Raw genomic sequence first — 20,298 nt, forward strand, 5'->3', positions numbered from 1 at the left:
CTTAAGCATATAATAATTGAATTAGCAGTTTAAAATTTTGTTTCATTCAGGTAACATCTGTTCAGGGACTAGATGAAAAGCCTCACAAGTTCAGCTAACAACAAGTGCACTGTCCCTGTTAAATAAATCAACAAACAAATACTGACAATGAAAAGTAATACATTTTTCTACCCCAAAAAGGGTGATGTGAAGCTGCAGATAAAATGGCTATCCCTAACACCTATGGACTGATCTTTGCCTGTACCTGTGGAGTGATCCTGGGCATTGGGCTCTGTGCCAACCTGCTGGTCTTTTCCCTGTTCGCTAAGTACAACACTCTACGCAAGAACCGCCTTGACATCCTCCTCTTGAGCATGACTCTGGCCGACTTCCTCACCCTCCTGCTAATCCCCTTCACCCTGCACTCTGCTGTCAGCCACTCCTGGCCTCTGGGCGACACCTCCTGCAAGATCTACCAGTTCCTGCTCGCTTTCAGCCTGGCGGCCAGCACCTATTCGCTGTGTGCCGTCTCCATGACCCGTGCCATGATCATCACCAACCCATACCAGCCACCCAACATGGACCTGGTCATTCTCATGTTTGTCCTGGTCTGGGCCCTCAGCTTCTTCATCAGCCTGCCACTGCGAATGTTTGCCACCAAAGAGAGCTTGAGCCCAGGCCTGGAAAACTTCTCCTTCTGCCTTCCAACCATTCATGAGCACCATTACCAAGTGGTCCTAAGCCAGTTTGTACTTTACTACTTTGTTCCGATGGTGGTCATTGCCTTCAACTATGTCCGCCTGGGTCTTTTCCTCCACAAGAGTCCTGTAATGTCAGTGTCCAGTGCCAGGAACACCCGCAGAGCCTCCGTCCTGGTGTTCTTGGCCGCTGCCACCTTCTCAGTGTGCTGGCTGCCTGGTTACGTGTTGGAGCTGTGTGTTTACATGGGAATGTATCGTCATGGACAGGCTTGGGAGATGTTCTACTTTATCTGTACTTTGCTCCAATACCTGCACCCCTGTGTCAACCCTGTGCTCTATGTGCTGCTTTCTAAGCGCTACCGCCACAGGAGGGCAGCCTGGCTCTTTAGTTGTAACAAGAACAGAGTGCAGCCGCAGGTCATCAGCATCACCACAGACAGTTTTTAAATTCGGCTCATTTGCTTGTACATCATTAAGGACACCTTTTCCTTTTTTTAGGAATAAATTGGTGTTTTTTTAAAGACTATTATGAAGACATTGTCTATCCTCTTCCAAATGTAGCAGGAATTATCAAAATGTTAGAAATATATATATGTAAGTTCACTGTAATGCAAACCTGGACAAATATAATGACCATTTAATTAATGCTTAGGTTTTCTGTCTTTTGAAAAATAATAATAAAATAAATACCCCAGTAAAATTAACTTTTCTTAATCTGTACTGTTACAGTAGCAGAGTTTTATAAAGGGCTGGAATGACTTGCTGGCTAACATGTGGGTGAGAGGGAACTTTGTTTTAAAAATATTTTTGGCAATGAGTGGCCATTAAATATGAGCCACACAGCATGATGCGCTAGAATGACACCACATAACTCGTAATGAAAAACCGCCAGTTTATACTGTTTAAGTAAGCTATCAAAGGGGACGACTCTAACTGTCACTGGGTGAAATTACGAGGTTTTGATCTCTAACCGTTTGATTTTTATAGTTTCATTGCAATTTCAGGGTATTCATGTAAAGGTATTTATTTATAATAAATACTGCTGAGTATCGATTGAAGAAAAGGTACTAAATGGGTCAGATTCGTTGTGATTATAAATCTGCCAGGAGTGAATGCCATACAGCAACTAAATGTACATGTAAAGACATTGTGAAGACCAATCAGACGAATTCTGATTGCAATGCAGGAAGTATGAGAGTCATAACTGTGTTGTGCCGGCTCTCTACTAATTACAGCTGTTATTGGATTTTATTTAATCTTTTTACTTACATTTTCATGAAGTTATTATTATTTATAGGTAAATTTGGTTCAACACTTTCTCTGTTTTGTATTATGTAGAAATTAATAAATTAATCTTTGCTAAAATGCAAGAATAAAAAAAAAGGTTTTGTGATATTCACATAATACAACGAAACAGCAAATCCTCACAATATTGATCCTTTTTGCTAGAAAACCACATAAAACAGCATCTGATTATTAGTAGTCACTGCTATTATTTCATTCAACTAATTAATTGATCAACTATTTATTCCAACTTTACCCAGTATGACGAAACATCATCCAATAACCTATTGACTAGTGGGTTGGTCATATGGTCTTTATCGGGTCAAATGAAAATCTGAGAAATGACAAACAGTGTTTTAGTGATAACTGCTCCTTTAAAAATAAGCTCAATCCCCATGAGCTGGTGGCTATCCAATGGTGGTGGTGGTGGTGGTGGTGGGGGGGGGTCATTACAGTAACACAAACACACAACAGCACACACACCAGATAAACCCACACCTGTAGGTGTAAAGTTTGCAGAGGCGAGGTGTAATTGGGAAGCTGTGTAGCATGTGTGAAGTCAGAAAGCGGAGGGATACAGAAACGGAATAACAAGGTTGGCTGAGTTCTGGCAGCCACTGCAGTAATAGGAGACCAGCCCCCCCCCCCCCCCCCTCTGTAGCCCCCTGACTTTTGGCCTTCTCCTTAGCGAACAGCAAGGGCAGCTGGCCGGACTCGTACAGAGCGGCCGCAGCCCATCAGCATGTTGGATATAGTGAAGCAATAGAGCACACAGGCTCTCCTCTGACTCCTCTATCTTCCTGAACGTTAACTTGAATGAAAAAACTATACAAAATATTAGTCTCATAACTACTGTGATTTAATTGGTTTATCAGACACCTCAACTGAGTATCCCAAATGTTAATTATGCACCTTTTACCAAACAAATATTGGTTGAATTTGACTTTGAAACCTCAACACACTCATTCACTGTATCTATTAGCACATTACAGTACTACTGCATTACCACTAGGGGCCACTAACAGCTGGAAGAAACTGGTGTTTGTGGGCAGACCAATGTTTGTCGATCACCATGAAAATATGTGCTGACAAAACAAGACTCTTGACTTGTTTATTTACAGATGTGTGGCAGGTTACAGCCCTGTGTTTTCCGATTATCCAATCACAGTTCTTTTATTTTGAACCTTGCTCTCGTGTGCTTCTCTCTTCATGCTTTTAATAGAAAATCAATCAAGCAGGGCTCTATTATCTTCTGAGAGTTTGATAGCATACAATTTGTGTAAGAGTAGGATAAACTGATATTTAAGTCACTTTTTAACTCAAGCTATAATCAGTTAATATTAAATCAATAATCACACAATACTTTATTAGTTGATGTGCACCTCCACCGTCATCTTTATGCTCTTGCTGCTATTTCATTTCTGACAAGAATCACTGTCACTGAACTTATGTGTGACTTCTGTGACACTCATTACAAATACAAATAAAACAACCAAAACAAATTCTGGTTTTCATTCTATCAAACATTTTGTCCAGGGAGTTTTAAGATGATGGTATGGCAGCTTTTTCTACTTAGTCTCTCTTCATATCAAATGCCAAATACTTGGATGGATGTCACCACAACATATGTTTCTTAAGTCAGCATGCTCATCAAGAGAGTCGTATTAAAATGATCCTTAAGTCTGTGTGGGCCAACGATAATGCTGAGTCATGAAACCCAGCAGATGACACAGAATAAAAAATACTTTAATGTCCAGAACATCTACACTCTAGCTCCTGCCAGAATGTAATTCAATTACCCTGTGGCCTATCTCTATGCAGCCACTACATGAAGCAACCTTTCACACGGATCGAAAATAATCAAGATGATGAGGATGGCAGCCACCGTACTTAATTAGATATTATACTTGATCAGCAAGAGTGTACAACTGTTAACGTCCCGATATTGGACTTTCTAAATAAAGAAAGTAAACGTTTGAGCTTTATAGATCTGAATACGTTATTAAGTGCAGGTTTTTGTCAGTCCTCTTGACATGGTGACTCAGAACATTGGACTCCACTGATTAATAATTTATGTAATTTTTCAAGCAAAAAGTACAAATATATTCTCAGATTTCATTCTCCATTATGTGCAGCTTTTGGGTTATAGACTGTCGATTAAATTTATTTGAAAAAATACAAAACAGCAAAGGACAAATGGCTAATGTATCAAATACAGCATGACATCTAAAGACCCAGAGTTCTTAAAAACAAATGTAGAGATAGAAACATTAGATGACCAGACATGTGAATCAAACGGGATTAATCATGTTGACCTGTATCTGCAGGGTAGCCATTAGCCATGTCAACTAAAAGTCACTGGCAGAACATTAAAGTACTTTTGGAGATTTGTGTACTTGAGTATTTCCAAACTGTACCACTTTATACTTCCGCTTAACTGCAATTCAAAGCAATTGCAATTACATTGAGGTGTTTCTATTGTAATTAATTTAAAAAAATTAACATTCATTAAAGAATCTATATAAGGCCAACATACAGTATAGGCTGACTCAATTTTGTGAATTCCTAGGAGACCACATTCTTGACAAACTTCAGGAGTTAAGCAATGCACATAGCTGACAGAAAATAGTTGTGGCTACACACTGTAAGATCAGAGGTCTCCTACCATGAGCTAATCATTCCATGTGCCATATAGGCAAGTGTTGAAGGAGCGTTGCCTGTTTATTTATAGGAGTCTCTGAGGTTCCATGGCAGAGGGTTGCTCTTGAGCTGGATTAAATTACAGCTATGGTGAAAGCTGAAAATACAGCTTCTATACAGACACAAACATGAGTATAAATTCTTAATACAGATCTATGGGCCTACTTTAATGGGCTATATTCACCTCAGTTAAAGCACAAGACCTGTCCAAAAGGCTGAATAGGCTGAAAATGAACTATTAAACACATTGAAGCTTCATCTCAAATATTCCCCAAAACTTTGTATTTGTTTTCTTTGTCTGATGGCTGAAATGTAGGGAGCATATTGAAGATAACTGTTGCATGGAAATAGGTTGAAGGATGACGAAATGTAAGAAATTCATGATGGCAACAGCATCCTCCATATATAGATCAAGTCGGTATGTGTTGTCGTCATCTTAAAACCAGTTTAGCAGCGAGGTGAATTAGGAATCCACACATCGTCGGTGCTCAAAAACAAACTGTCTCGTTAGAATTAAAGTAGGCTGCAGGATAATGGAATTCCGCAGCAGCAGCAGAAGTCGAGAATAAATAAATAAAAACAAATTCACAGACACAGGAAATAAAATAGGCCTCCGTGGTTTGCATTGGCCTTGTTTGTGAAGACATGGATGAAGAGAGAGAGGTATTTATAAGTAGGCTCAAGGTAAAAGTATATCAAGGAGCCACGGCATCGAGAAACGCTATCAGACATGTGGCAACAATTTGCTGTCCAGATGGTCGGCACCAGCCACAGCCTGACCTAATATCATGGTTCAGCCGTCTGTTTACGTTGTAGAGCTCTCTGTAATATGTGGAGACATGGCAGGTGACAGACAAAAAAACGTTGGAGTTAACACTGAGTAAACTTAGCTTAAAGAACAAGCGAGGCCTTGTAAAAGCTAGTGTCAATATGACTCTTACTATAAAGAAAATAATCAGAAAGTGGAAAACCTGCACATATTCAAATGATTTTTGAAATTGTTTATACAGTCAGAATGTTTTTTTATAATTTGGCTGTAAAGTCTTCAACTTCTTGCCAAGAATAAAAAACAGTCATGAGTGAAGCATAGACCTGCAAGAACTAGTGTCAGCAGATATTGTATCAATTATCCTTTCTAAGATTATCTGGCTGAACTTGTGTTTGGTAGTAGGTGGGTTGTTGAACAAGGATTTTTTCAGTCCAGCAAAATCCAAATGTATAGATATATATACACATGACATTGAGCTGGTGACCAGATTGTGAGTTGAACTCTTCTTAGAGATCAAAGTGCTTATAAATAGTGGCTGGTTACTTTGGCCTAGCAGCAAAACTTAGCCTAGTAAAGAGAAACTCAAATAAGAGGCAAGTAAAACCAGCAGTACTTTTTTTTGTTAACACCATTACAGACGTGAAATAGAAAACAATTGATTCGTAACTTTGTTCAAATTGACAGGTTTCCATTTCTTACAGTAACTGATGAAATGTACAGTAAATCTCAGTGGGGAGAGTAAACCCATGTAATATACTATTATATACAGTGGAATCAACCCACACACATTAGCCTGATACAGGTCAACAGAAACTCAGTCAGCCTGGTGGCATCATTTCAACCAAATGCCAATACAGTTCATGACAGTACAAGCACAGTGTTCAGTGTTTGACCAGAAAAAGCAGAAACTAAGTGGGAGCAAAACCTGAGTGGAAGAGATACCTCTCTTAACACCTGTTGTTTTACACAATCTATGGTTCGGTCCCATAAAAGATTTGATATTGCCTATTTGCGTTCATCTTTAAATGTAGTGCCCCCTGGTGGCAGCAGTAGACCACTATCTTTGGAAGCTACGTTGACTACCACCCAACTACCAGCTAACATTCCTGCCATTTTTATGGGCGTGGCTGGGCCTGGTGAAGATGAGAGGGCCGCATTTTTTAGACGTGTGCACTTGTGCATCGTGGACAATCCTGTGATTCGCTGTAGCTAGGTATAAACATGTGTGCTTGTCAAACTGCACTTGACTACGAAGATCAGTTGATATCGCACTTGTTTTTACAAAGGGGGCGGTTCTCCGGCTCTGCATGCCAATCTGTAAAAGTCACCCGCACATCACTGAATCACATGAACAAAGTTTTCGGCAAAATGAAACTTTGAGACCTTTGAAGTCATCCTTTATTAATAACCCACGTGTGGTTCTTCTGTGAACTGATCCCCCTGCAACTGCCCCCGGGCCTGGATGGCGATGCAGTCTACTAAAAAAGGGAAAGGCTTGATCAAGGGGTGAAATGATAATCCGAGGGAGACGTTGGATGGGAGGTAATTCCAAGGAACCCTGCCCTCCGGATCGGAGGTGTCCAGTTTCATCTCTTGCTGCATGCCCTGTTACCTATCAGCAAGAGCATGAACTTCAAGCTAAGGTGACTGCGGGCTAAAATTGGTGGCTATCAAAACCCAGGAAGTGTCTGCTTTCAAGAGTGGAAGCCCTGGGTTCAGACACCTCTGGGTGAGGAGGCCCTTGTGCAGAGCAGGCAACGGGGGGGACGGCATAATCACAGCTTAGACTCCATTAGGCCAAAACTTTCACACTATTAATTAGTTGCAGCTGCACACACTCCTTACTGAGACTACAAGGTAAACTGTGATGCACACAGAGAGGAAGACTTTGTCACTGTTTCGCTGACTCAGCATCATCGTCACAGCGAAAGCAAAGATCTTCAGTATTGACCATTTGACGTCAAACACATCTCGGTAATCAGTTAAGCTGTACTCTACCAAAGGTGATACCAGTTAAGCCTTTTGCAAACATATTTGTATTATTAAATGTATCAGTTAATTAAAAAAGCTGCACTACAGAAAATACACATATACACAGCCCTGGCAGGTTTACGTTTCAACTCAAAAATGTACGTGTCAAGGTAAAAAGAAATCGACCAAATACAAGGACTCATTAAAAAGATATTTGTTGATGTAGGCTACACTTTTATAAAACAAAATTACTATCAGTTGAAATCACCAAAGTAGTTTTAAAACTGTCAAATATGCATATCGTTAACGGTAAATTCAGTATGAGCCATGTTATAGTGTCAAGATTAAAACCAGATTAAATGTAGTTAAATCTGAAGGATTTTTAGATGTCTAGATTTCCTAGTACCTGTTATTTATTGTTACTTAATCATAACCATTACCTGCAGCTCTGGTATAGAAATGTTACCGAAAATCAGGAGAGAAATTAATAATCAATAAACTAATCCTGTCTGTTCTTGGCTAATGGATCAAACTGAACTGAATTCATGACAAATTTGAAGCATAAACACATTGATGTACAGACCATGTACTGTAAAAATAATAAAGCAATACATAGTTTAAACCAGTCTCGATTATTTATTTTTCCACCTCCGTCCTTTGCTTTTGGTAAAATGTTGTTAGAATTTACTGCAAGTGAATCTTCTTCATCTTGAAACTATATGTGAAGCATCTTGAATCAGAGGCGTGCCGGATTTAGCTTCACCTCAATAGACTCATTCCAGTGTCTGAGACGCTGTCATCACCGGAGTGCACCTCAGACTGGGTCAGTTACCCCCTATTTCATTTCGAGCAGAGTAGTTGGCACTGGAATGATGTGATCTGAAGGAGCTGTTGACTAGTGTTGCTGACCTTTAAAAGAAACTGTCTCAATGTATAACACACTCTCACACAAACATGATATGCACAAGTGTTCATTCACCGATTACACTAATAACAATGCCTGATACACACTTGCAGTAAGACACACACTCACACCAACGCACACACACACACACACACTTTGTAAATACTTGGCCTGGGGATCTGGAGGAGGTGAAAGCCAAAGGGAGTCACCGACACAAGTTGGTGATGTGGTTACCTCACGGTGTAATGGGTTGGGAAGGAACCTCATCCTGTCTATATTTAGACAAAGATGAGCTCCAGATGATGAACTGCATTTAATTAAAAGGGTAAAAAAAAAAACATTGGGTGCTTCTAAAGAAATTATTAGAATTTTGAATTATTAGAATATATTTAAACACATTTGTCTTATTAATATTTAGAGGTATTAACCAGTCAACTCATACAATCAAAGAAAACTCATACAATCAAAGAACGTTTTTCATCTTAAAATGTTAAAGATTGTCACCATCTAAACAAATAAAATTATTGTCATTATTGATGTCACAACAATGGGATAATTGTTTATTATTAGATTTAAAATGTTCACAATATAACTAATTATTCAAATGATATAATGGTAATGAATAATTCAGTCAAATCATAGGGTCAACGCATTTTTCCATAATAAAAATGATAATAAACTTGGCTGGTTCTAAAGATACAAGGTTTATGTGTTATATCAAGGCACTGTGATAGATGTTTATTATTAGAAAAATTGGCATGTTATAAATAATAATTTTATTGATATCATTGATTTCATCATGCTATTGTGACAGGGCTCGTCTTGACTGAGGGGAATTAAAACAGTTCGGAAGATTAAACCAAGATTAAATCAGATATTAAATCAATGTCAGTTGAGAGGACTGATTTTCTCTTGTTCTGAAGAATGATGAGAAAGCAGATGTTTTCGCCGTGAGTGGACGCACAGTGTCTTGTTACCATGGGGGTCTCCTGCATTCATAGGCAGAGCCGTAAATAACGATGGGAGGTTCCTCACTGTCAGCATTCATGCACCCTGCAAGCTTTTATGGCATGTGCCTCCCAGGCTACGTCTCCGTACATGCGGTCACTGTTTAAGTGAGCATGTACTGTACATGTCAAGAGAAATGGATGGATGGTGGAAACGTGGCAGCAGAGTATACAAAGTAGTAAATATTGCAATTCTGTGATCAAATGATCAAATGAGATGACGTGAATATTGTGCTGAAGTAATGCTGCTGTAAACACAACAGATGGGATTGATATACTGCTGAATTTAAGATAATAATAATATAATAACTAGAGGTGACAGAGGGAGGCCATTGTAGAACATGACATCTTTTATTCCTCTCTTTCACTTTGACTGATGTATGAGAGTCACATGTCCATTCCTCAGCTTGTTTGTTATGGTTTGTTTCCTTGGATACAGTCGAGGCCTGACACCTTGGCTTGACCCAGACAGTCATTTGCTGAACGCTATATGCTAACAAATTAACAGCAGGCGGCACCGTGTCCTGACACTGACATTTGACTCTGGAATCCAACCCTTTGTTCAGTGATGGAAGGACCATAAAAATGTGCTCCTTTGGGAAGCAGTACTTTTTAACCTGATTGATAAAAAAAATTCTCTCTGCCCTGAAAGTTAGTGATGGCAGCTTGTACTCACTAATGATCACCCTTGTCTGTGTAATAATGCAAACTGTACTAGTTGGTTTACGTAACACTGATTAGCACCCTCGTGCTATTATTGTTGTTCTCCTGTGTATACAACTGACGTGACATACGTAAGTGACAGCCTACAGCTTCATGAAGGCAATGTAGGTGGAAAACACTGACCTATAAAAAGATCACAATGCTGCGGTGCACATTTAACTTGACCCTGCACACTGGGGCCACATCATTTAGACATCTTAGCATTGAATCTTAAAGAGAAGAAAAATAATTAAACTCTAATGTGACTAATAGTTGGTACTTACAAATTTGTCCTAGCAGCAGAGTCTGAAAAGGACTAATAAGATTAGAAGTACCTGCAGCTGTTTGTTTTTTTACACCTCTCTGACCCCAAGGCCAGGTCACTTGTCTTATGGGGGTCCATGTGTTCCAGGTTGTACAATTGATCCCTTTAAGTGCGATGACCAGTGAATGTTATTTTGGCCGAGGCTTCCTGAAGACACTCTCCTCTCTGGCTACTCAAGTGTCAGTCAAACCAGCAGTTTCCACTGGTCAGGTCCAGAAGGGACCCTGGTCACAGGCTGATCTGAGCCTCAGAGAACTCAAGTCATTTCATTGTATTTATTTCAAGATGCATTTAATACTTAAAAAAATAACCAAAATATATGCTTATATAATATATGTTTATCATTTTCTCTTGTACTGTTTCTAAATCTGTGGGCTGTGACCCAAAGTAGACGCCGGGTCCAGGAGGTTCCCCTTGTGACAGGAATAGCCCCATGATTTCATGAATGAGGGACCTGCAGGGTGAGACTCTTCATTTGAGAGCAGACTCTGGAACTGAAAACACATTTGAACTCTCTCTGAACAAAACAAGGATTAAGGACTTTTTAAAAGCGAATTTTATTTAAAGTATTAATAACTTGCAGTTGGATTTCAAAACAGTACACTTGTAAGGCGACATGTTCACTTGGAAAACACTGCAGTGCTACATCGAAGTGAGTGAGTGTGAGAGGGACAGCAGCAGCAGCAGCAAGTGTCATCTGGTCTTCCAACTTGGGGAGGGCTTTGGAGTTTAAAATGGTGTGAATATGATAGCCATCTCCAGCCATCGGTATTGCTGTTGCAAGTAGAGATCTGTCTGCACCGTTGAAAGTTGACAGTTCAGAAGCACTAATCTGACTAAAGGACGGTGTAAATCAACAACGGAGCAACGACTTTGGATTATCGACAGACTCGGTGGAGTGAAAGCGACCTGAATCTGGGGCGGCTGCATGAGAAAGAGAGCAGGGAGGACGCACAGGCTAAAGGGCAAGAGGGAGACACCGAGGAGGTGAGTGACGGGTTTACCCGCGGAGGGGTAAAAAGATGACTGTGGTGTCCCAGGAGAACCACGACGACACTGTGGTCGTTACTCCTCTGTTGCAAGATGCTGCCGACTTGGAGCAGGGGGACCAGGAGTGCAGCGAGAGGGTGGTCATCAACATCTCGGGTCTGCGCTTCGAGACACAGCTGAAGACCCTGTCCCGCTTCCCGGCCACGCTCCTGGGAGACCCACGCAAAAGGATGCGCTTCTTCGACCCGCTGAGAAACGAGTACTTCTTTGACAGGAACAGGCCAAGCTTTGACGGCATCCTCTATTATTACCAGTCGGGTGGGCGGCTGCGGAGGCCTGTGAGCGTGCCTGTGGACATTTTCATGGAGGAAATCAAGTTTTATGAACTCGAGGATGAGGCCATGGACACTTTCAAAGAGGACGAGGGCTTGGCAAAGGAGGAGGACCAGACGCTGCCCAACAACGAGTACCAGCGCCAGTTTTGGCTCCTCTTCGAGTATCCAGAGAGTTCAGGACCTGCACGGATAATTGCCATCGTGTCAGTTATGGTTATTTTGATATCCATTGTTATATTCTGCTTGGAGACACTACCCGAGTTCAGAGACGTCCCTCCACAGCCGGACAACAGCAACACGGCGAATGGAAGCGCACAAGGTAAAGCGCTCAGCCCCTTCACAGACCCCTTTTTCGTGATTGAGACACTTTGCATCGTGTGGTTCTCTTTTGAATTCACCATGAGGTTCCTTTCGTGTCCCAGCAAAGCAGCTTTCTTTAAAAACCTCATGAACCTCATCGATGTGGTGGCCATAGCTCCGTACTTCATCACCCTGGGCCTGGATCTCGCAGAGCATCAGGGCAGCAGTCAGCAGGCTGCGTCTCTGGCCATACTAAGGGTCATCCGTCTGGTCCGCGTTTTCAGGATTTTTAAACTCTCCCGGCACTCCAAGGGCCTCCAGATCCTCGGCCAGACGCTCCAAGCCAGCCTCAGGGAGCTGGGGCTGCTCATATTCTTCCTCCTCATCGGCGTGGTCTTATTCTCCAGTTCTGTTTATTTCGCAGAAGCAGAAGACCCCGACTCTGAATTTACAAGTATACCTGATGCGTTCTGGTGGGCTGTGGTGACAATGACCACGGTTGGTTATGGAGACATGTGTCCCTCCACAATTGGGGGGAAATTCGTTGGATCTTTGTGTGCAATCGCTGGAGTACTCACTATAGCTTTACCGGTCCCAGTTATAGTATCCAATTTCAATTATTTCTACCACAGAGGAAACGAGGAGGAGGACAACGTTCAGTTCGTCCACGTGACCTGTGGGCACCAGCAGCAGCCCTCATTTGTTGAGTGTGATTCAACCAAAAGTATCCAGTCGCTCTCCAAAACGGAGTCCTTTCAGGAGAGCGACGACCTGGACCCTCCGACACATCCAAAGATAAACCAACTCGAGACATACACCGGGAAACTGACAGTTGTGTAAAGAAGATGTGTTTTTTTCCCGGTGAGTTGTCTTCCAGTAGACAGGCAGTCAATGCTTCTCCACGACGGATGCTCCTGGTGCTTTTTACGCATGCTGTCTACAGTGGTCTCCAGACGTGGAGCCTCAGAAATTCGTTTTTACAAATACCTTCATGAGGAATTCACGTTATCTTAATTCATCGTATGAGAAAATCATTCCTCCACTTCTCACATATTTCTCATATTGGAGCAACTGGTGGAAACATGCAGAGGGAAGCTGTGGACTTAAATATTATACTCGGGAAACCTCAAATAAAAACATGTGGGAACCCATGAGGCACGCAATAAAATGGATTATCTAAATTGGGCCTGCAGCAGTAAAAAAATTGCCTCCATACGTGACAGGGGCAGGTGTTTTTTTAATGTGTTTACCCATAAAGAAATGTCAATATGAACTACAATTTAGTCGTATATTGTTGAGGAAATAGCGTGACCTATTTTCTAATGATCCCAAAGCATAGGGAAGAGTAGGAGAGGGCAGACCAGGCGTGCGTATAAGTGCCAATGACGCACGATGCATCCAACCCACCACACGGCAGCGCATGGCGAACTAAGACACATTTCCATTAACTGTGTGTCGTGGTTGCGCCGTGCGCACTGTGGATCGGTGGCTGCTGCCAGTGCATGAGCCCGCTGGCACTTGTTCAACTCTCTTGTCCTGCTGCGTTCAAGCCTCCGATGTGTCCGTGCCCAGTGAGTCCTTGTACATAAACACTAGTAGCTTCTTCTTTTACGCAGCATGGAGTCCCGGCATAACTGGAACGATGAAAACTTAAATTTGCACTTAAGTACCGTGCGGTCAAAGTTAGTAAAACAGCTTCGATTTCAGATTTAGACTTCTTAAAATACTACATAGATACATAGATTGTTGCCTTAAACGAGGCTCTAACACTCAGGATACTGCGCTCAGGTTTATGGTCTGTTTTTCGTAATGAAGACACCAGTGACCCATAATAAAAATACACATATCTCGTTATCACATGATAGATTTCCTCTAAATATAACAAGTCTCACATGTCTAAAAATACTACGTCATCTGCAGCCCAATTTTTTTTTCTGGGAGCTTGTAATGTGCCGCCAGTGGTCAGAATGAATGAGCTCTGAGCGCCACTCAGTGGATGAAACACATCCCTGCAGACAGCTCAGGAAGCTCAGAGGGCAGAATTAAGACATAAACTGGAATACCTTTGCTCTGCTGCAGCTTGCCTGCTTGGGATTTTGGCTTAAGCCTCCTGAGGCCATGCTCTTTGACTAAGTATGTATTTGGATGCCTGTGATGGTGATCTAAGCTCAGATACCTGACTGCTTTCTCTCACCTCCCAATGTCAACATGGTGAGTTTGGTTTTCTGCTTACTTCCAGAAGGCAAGAGACGATTAAGTGAAGCTTGCTGTTCGCTTAAAATACCAGTGGGGCATTCTCCTCTCCTCCGAAACACTGGATCATTTTCTCATGGATTATTCTTGCATTGCCAGTGGTGGCTACAGAGACCTAACGGTAGAAACCCTTGGGAAAAGTTGAGTCTGCCGCAGTGGACATTTTGTGTATCAGCCATAGAAAAAAACGACATTCTTTTGTGTAGGCTTTATAAATGACCCAGCTCTTTTTGTAGCTGTATAAAAGGCCTTGTGTACTTAATGTTGTTTTTGTAAAACTTCTGAACTTCCTCTTTTCTTATGCAGCTTACAATGCAAAGTTGGAGCCGCAACCTGCTTCTGTGTTGTTACAATCATTCAGCTTACACTGCAGCTCGCTGTATAGAACAAAAACATTATAGTGCAATGTCTGCATGACGCACATGCATTGTGAATTTTAAATGTAATAAAATATTTATTTTTCTAATTAACACATGTATGTGAACTTAACTTAATTCTTTTTATAAATAAATTATGGATCAGAGAACACACCCCTCGTTATTCTTTCATGATCCCAATGAAATGGATCAGACTCAGAGAAACAGCAAGTCAGTTCAAATGCATGCACATTGATCAGTTCAACACACTGATCTCTATCGCTGTTGGTGCTCGGTGGTGGCAGAGGCAAGGTCGTCTTGCCACTAAAACAATAAAGTTAATGAAATGTCATTGTGAGGAATGGAGGAGGCAAATTTTAAGAAATAAGACAGAGGTCTGATCACCTGATTTTGATCTTGAATGTATTTTTAGAAAGTCAGACAACGTGAGTTCTGAGTTAGTTCAGCTCACTGTCGTAAGGCCATGATAAACCAAACACTACCGTGATTTTATTTCCATTGTTATAATGTGAGTATGTTCTCGTGTTTTACTGAATTGTGGTTTCCTGAGGTGACCCGATCATCTGCGCTGTCCGTGGTGCTGAAAGTGATCTGGCCTCTGCAGAGGACAGTCTACTAAATTCCAACTCACAGCATTAAGACAGGGGACAGGTTCTAATGTTGTTGTTTATATCCATGGCTTGTTTTGAGAAAGTACATTCTAAACCACCATTTATGTTAATTAAGCTTATTTTCACTCATTTCCTATAGCTTCAGGGCTTGAATACAAAAACATACAGATCAATATTTGTAACATTCCTTGCAATCGTTCCAAATGTGTCTTCTGGGGCCAAATGTAGCAGGTTAATGGCTGAGCAATGTGATAACTTAGTCAGCATCGTTAAGTGAAAAGATCTTAGATATGAGCACAGACCTACACAGACAAGCTGACACAATGTGGATAATTTAAAAGAAATGCAATGCCTTCATTGTAATTGCATGGTGTACAATTAAGTATCCCAGTGGTACTAATGGTATTACACAACTCACAGACAAGTATAGACACATTAGAGTCTGATAAATAGATACAAAGAAGACTAGGAATTCATAGTATGAAATGTATATAACACATATGAGTATGTGTGCTCAGTTATATTGCACATTATAAAATTGCACATGATAATATTGCAGGGTTAAGATTTTACTGCACTTGGTTAAGTTATCTAGGCACTTGGGCAGGAGCTTGTTACCCCTTGATTTACTGCTCATTAGTATATACAAAATACTGAATGACTGTAGCGCACAGCGTTCCTTGACACATCCAACGATCATTCAGGAGTGATATGATGACAAGGTGATGATTTCTTCCCTTTCTGATCGACAATAGACTGGTCTGTGATTGGCAGATGGTCTCAGATGCTGCCCAGTGTATGATTCAGAGCTCCTGTCCCTCTTTGCGGTCCATTGCGCCAGAGCTGGCACTGCGCGGGCGCTCTTGTTTTTGTGGTGTGTGTGGAGAAGTTGAGTCGGCGTGCTTTAGTAGAGCCGGTCTGCATTGCGTCGAAACCCTCCAACTCCTCCTCCTCCTCCTCCTCCTCCTGCTGCTGCTGCTGCTGCTGCCCTCCCCTCTCCTCCTTTCCTCTCCTCTCCTCTCCCCTCCTCTATTTTCCCATCACCTCCCCTGCACTTGCATGTACAATGCACATCACAACATGCTTGACATTGTGGAGAAAACATTTGGACCTCGCCGCCGCCGCTGCTGCACTTGACTCGTCTCTCCGCTCTCCGTTTTTTTTTTTGTTGGGGGGGGGGGATGCGTAAAAATTCCGCTCTCCGAGAAACACACTCCAGCCCGTCATCGCGTCCATACTCGCAGGAGGCAGCATATTTCTGCTGATGCAGTGATGTCTGGAAATGTCAAGGGCTCGCTTGTTGCCCCATAATGTATCTCTCCCCCCCTGAACTGCTGCGCAAGATTTTCTCCTGCGGTACAGCCTCTACTGTAAAGCTGCTCACACCACCGTGCCGCCAAGCGAGCAACTTTACGGACGCTGCTGCAGCTTTGCAACCCTTCGCTTCTCGCTGCATTTCCATCTCAGGCTTTCCTCATTATAGACTTGCCTGATTTCTCACAAGGCGTTCGGACCCATGAGGGCACTTTGACGGGACACGGGATGGTGATGATGACCACAGTGAGGCTCTAGGCTTTTCTCCTCGGAAGGTGCAATGTAAAGTTGCCACATGATACCCACTGGTGTCCTGCTGTTGGAGGATATTACCACAGGATGAGACGCATTCAAGACCTTCCAAGAACAACCCACGGTGAGAACTGCTGACTTACACAATGTACCCATCATGGATTATATGAATTGACAGCTGCTGTGAATGTAAAGATGATTTACTACTATTATAATGTTCTCCCTCTTTCCTAAGATGAGATGTGAGTATTTTACCCTGCATTAGGCCCAAAGGCTTTGCGCATATAGAAACATCAGTTGCTATAATGTCAGTATATTATGCGTCAGACTGGAGAGAGTGGCATAGGATAAATCACTGCTATGGTCCTTTAAAGCACAAACACATATGACAAACTTATGTAAAAATCTATATAGAAATGTCATAGGAATGCAGCAGAGAATGCCACAGCCATTAAGTAAAGGAATTTAAAGATCATGTGTAAAATGCAATATGGATCAAAACATTCGTGAACTCCCAAATTAAAAGATTGTAAATACCTATAACGTAGAAATATGACAAATTGATCCCCGGAATAATATATTTTACATACAGTATCGGGTGGCTGCACTAAAGGTGGGCTGATAGAAGTAAACGGATAAATAAATAAACTGCAGAAAATGCTGAGCCAGCAAATATCTTGGCAGTTTCATCCCATTATTTCCTCCCTCTCCCTCTGTCTCTCCCTCCCTCTCTCTCTCTCTCTCTCTCTGGGTGACAGAGGCAGCAGTAACAACAGCAGCAGATGCACTGGAGAGCAGCAACGGTCAAGTCAGCGAGAACCGCAGTGGAGCCGCACTGAGGCAGAGCAGCCAACCAACCCCCTTGTACCTGGGGACGTCTCCAACAATTTAAGGGGTGTGGGAAGCTGAGGAGTGGAAAATTTCCCCCCGAAACCTGAATGCCTGCTCAGTCAGACTAACCGAAAACCCAGTACATCTCCTCCTCCTCTTCCTCGTCTTCACCTCCTCCTCATACAAAAATGACCGTTGTAGCAGGAGATAACATGGACGAGACCTCGGCTGTCCCTGGTCACCCTCAGGACACCTACCCCCCAGACCATCATGACCACGAATGCTGCGAGAGGGTGGTGATCAACATAGCGGGTCTCCGGTTTGAGACACAGTTGAAAACTCTCTCCCAGTTTCCAGAATCGTTGCTAGGCAACCCCAAAAAGCGGATGCGGTACTTTGACCCTCTGAGAAATGAGTACTTCTTTGACAGGAACCGCCCCAGCTTTGATGCCATCCTCTACTACTACCAGTCAGGGGGTCGGCTGAGAAGACCGGTGAACGTCCCTTTGGATATGTTCTCAGAGGAAATCAAGTTTTATGAGCTGGGAGTGGACGCGATGGAGAGGTTTCGTGAGGATGAGGGTTTCATCAGGGAGGAAGTGCGGCCTTTGCCTGAGAGGGAGTTCCAGCGTCAGATGTGGCTCCTCTTTGAGCATCCAGAAAGCTCGGGCCCAGCCAGAGGGATCGCCATTGTGTCTGTGATGGTGATCCTGATTTCAATAGTCATATTTTGTTTAGAGACTTTACCACAGCTCAAAGAGGATGTAACAATTCGAATAGTGGGGAACACCACTATTTATATCAAGCCAAATATCCTTACTGACCCCTTCTTTATCATTGAGACACTCTGCATAATCTGGTTCTCCTTTGAGTTGATAGTACGCTGTCTGGCGTGCCCAAGTAAACCGGCCTTCTTCAAGAACACGATGAACATGATCGACATTGTGGCTATCATCCCTTACTTCATCACACTTGGCACTGAGCTGGCTGAGGATCCCGGCAGCGAGGGGGTGGGGGAGCAGGCAACCTCACTGGCCATACTCAGGGTGATTCGTCTGGTCAGGGTGTTCAGAATCTTCAAGCTGTCACGACACTCCAAAGGACTTCAGATTTTGGGGCAGACCCTCAAGGCCAGCATGCGAGAGCTGGGATTGCTGATCTTCTTCCTGTTCATTGGAGTCATCTTGTTCTCCAGCGCTGTCTTCTTTGCCGAGGCTGATGAGGAAGTAACCCAATTTGGCAGCATCCCAGATGCATTTTGGTGGGCCGTTGTGTCAATGACAACTGTGGGCTATGGGGACATGGTCCCGGTTACTATAGGAGGCAAGATTGTAGGATCTCTGTGCGCCATCGCTGGAGTGTTGACAATCGCACTCCCAGTGCCTGTCATTGTGTCCAACTTCAACTACTTCTACCACAGGGAGACAGAAGGAGAGGAGCAGGCCCAGCTGCTCAATGTCAGCAATCCAAACCTCCCCTCCGAAACCAATTCCAGTCGCCGCAGTTCATCCGCTGTCAGCAAGTCGGAGTACATGGAGATTGATGGAGACATAAACAATAGCATCGACAACTTTAGGGAGGCAAATCTCAGAACTGGCAATTGCACTATAGCCAACCAAAACTGTGTAAATAAAAGCAAGCTGCTTACAGATGTTTAGACACTAGTTAGAAACTTTGGGATCTCTATTGGACTGTGGAGTAGACCATCAGTTAGGAATGCTTCATTTACCTCCTCAAAGCGCTCTATGGCATTAGGCCTACAGCTATGCTCAGCTAAATAGAAAGGGAAACAGAAAAAACAAAGCTGTTAGAGTGTATGACAGGTAGTTAGAATAATTAATTGTTCTGATCCTACAAATATATAGGTTTATCAAAAAGAAACCATTGATTACTGCGCATATAAACGGCTCCCTGGAGGATGCAGAGCACACACTGTCTTATCAGACGACAGCGTGACAATTCAAATCTTATGCATGGAGTACAGATAACATTACAGCAAGTTGCACAATGCACCAGAAACGTCTGCAGAGACATGCAAGCATCTGCAGTCAAGTGGTAAGCGCCAAGAAGTTAGGTGACCCCCCCTTTCCTCTTCACACACGCCCTCCTCCCTCCTCTCTTCCTACACTGGATCTACTATTCAGCAAAGCACCTTATAGGAGGAAGACTGATCTCTTCTTGTTTGGATGTAAACAGATGGTGATCTACTCGCTTCACGGACATCCGCAATGCTGCTGTTTTCCAGCAGTGGCTGTAAATGTGATATCACCAAGTGATTCAATGTCATGCCCTTTAGATGCAACACAGCACAATGATAAAGTGAACTTCACACAAGCATGATTAGAGACTTTCCATTTTGATATCGGCATGCATGTGACATATCTCACGTAATGGAAAGGATGTTCTTCTGGATACCTGCCTCCATCCACCTCCCCTTCTCATCTGTTTTCATACCGAGTGCACTGGATGAGTTTTTCATTTGAAATGCTACTCATTTAGAAGTATAGAAACTGAATGTTAAATCTTAAGGAAACAGTACATGAAATGAGATCATAGCATGAAAAAATTATCCTGCATTATGGTCTATTGACTAAGGTACTTTTGTATCCTGGTATATTTAATGCATGACATGAGTATACAGCTTGTTGCAATTCAGGCACTCTGCAGTGCCCTATTGTCAGGGAAACTACGGA

General features: G+C 42.5%; 3 protein-coding genes across 3 annotated transcripts; all 3 read left to right on the forward strand.

Annotated features, from left to right (window-relative positions):
• Positions 1 to 203: 203 nt before the first annotated feature.
• Positions 204 to 1,127, forward strand: LOC133008633 (galanin receptor 2b). The gene has a single exon (XM_061075877.1). The coding sequence runs from the start codon at positions 204 to 206 to the stop codon at positions 1,125 to 1,127; it is 924 nt and encodes a 307-aa protein (XP_060931860.1).
• Positions 1,128 to 11,364: 10,237 nt separating this feature from the next.
• On the forward strand, positions 11,365 to 12,807 carry LOC133009328 (shaker-related potassium channel tsha2-like). Its single transcript, XM_061076802.1, has one exon. It carries the CDS (start codon positions 11,365 to 11,367, stop codon positions 12,805 to 12,807), a length of 1,443 nt encoding a protein of 480 aa, XP_060932785.1.
• A 4,986-nt stretch (positions 12,808 to 17,793) lies between these two features.
• Positions 17,794 to 19,263, forward strand: LOC133009314 (potassium voltage-gated channel subfamily A member 1-like). Its single transcript, XM_061076786.1, has one exon. The coding sequence runs from the start codon at positions 17,794 to 17,796 to the stop codon at positions 19,261 to 19,263; it is 1,470 nt and encodes a 489-aa protein (XP_060932769.1).
• The last annotated feature ends 1,035 nt before the right edge of the window (positions 19,264 to 20,298 follow it).

Source organism: Limanda limanda, chromosome 8, assembly GCF_963576545.1.
Source record: "Limanda limanda chromosome 8, fLimLim1.1, whole genome shotgun sequence".
NCBI lineage: Eukaryota > Metazoa > Chordata > Actinopteri > Pleuronectiformes > Pleuronectidae > Limanda > Limanda limanda.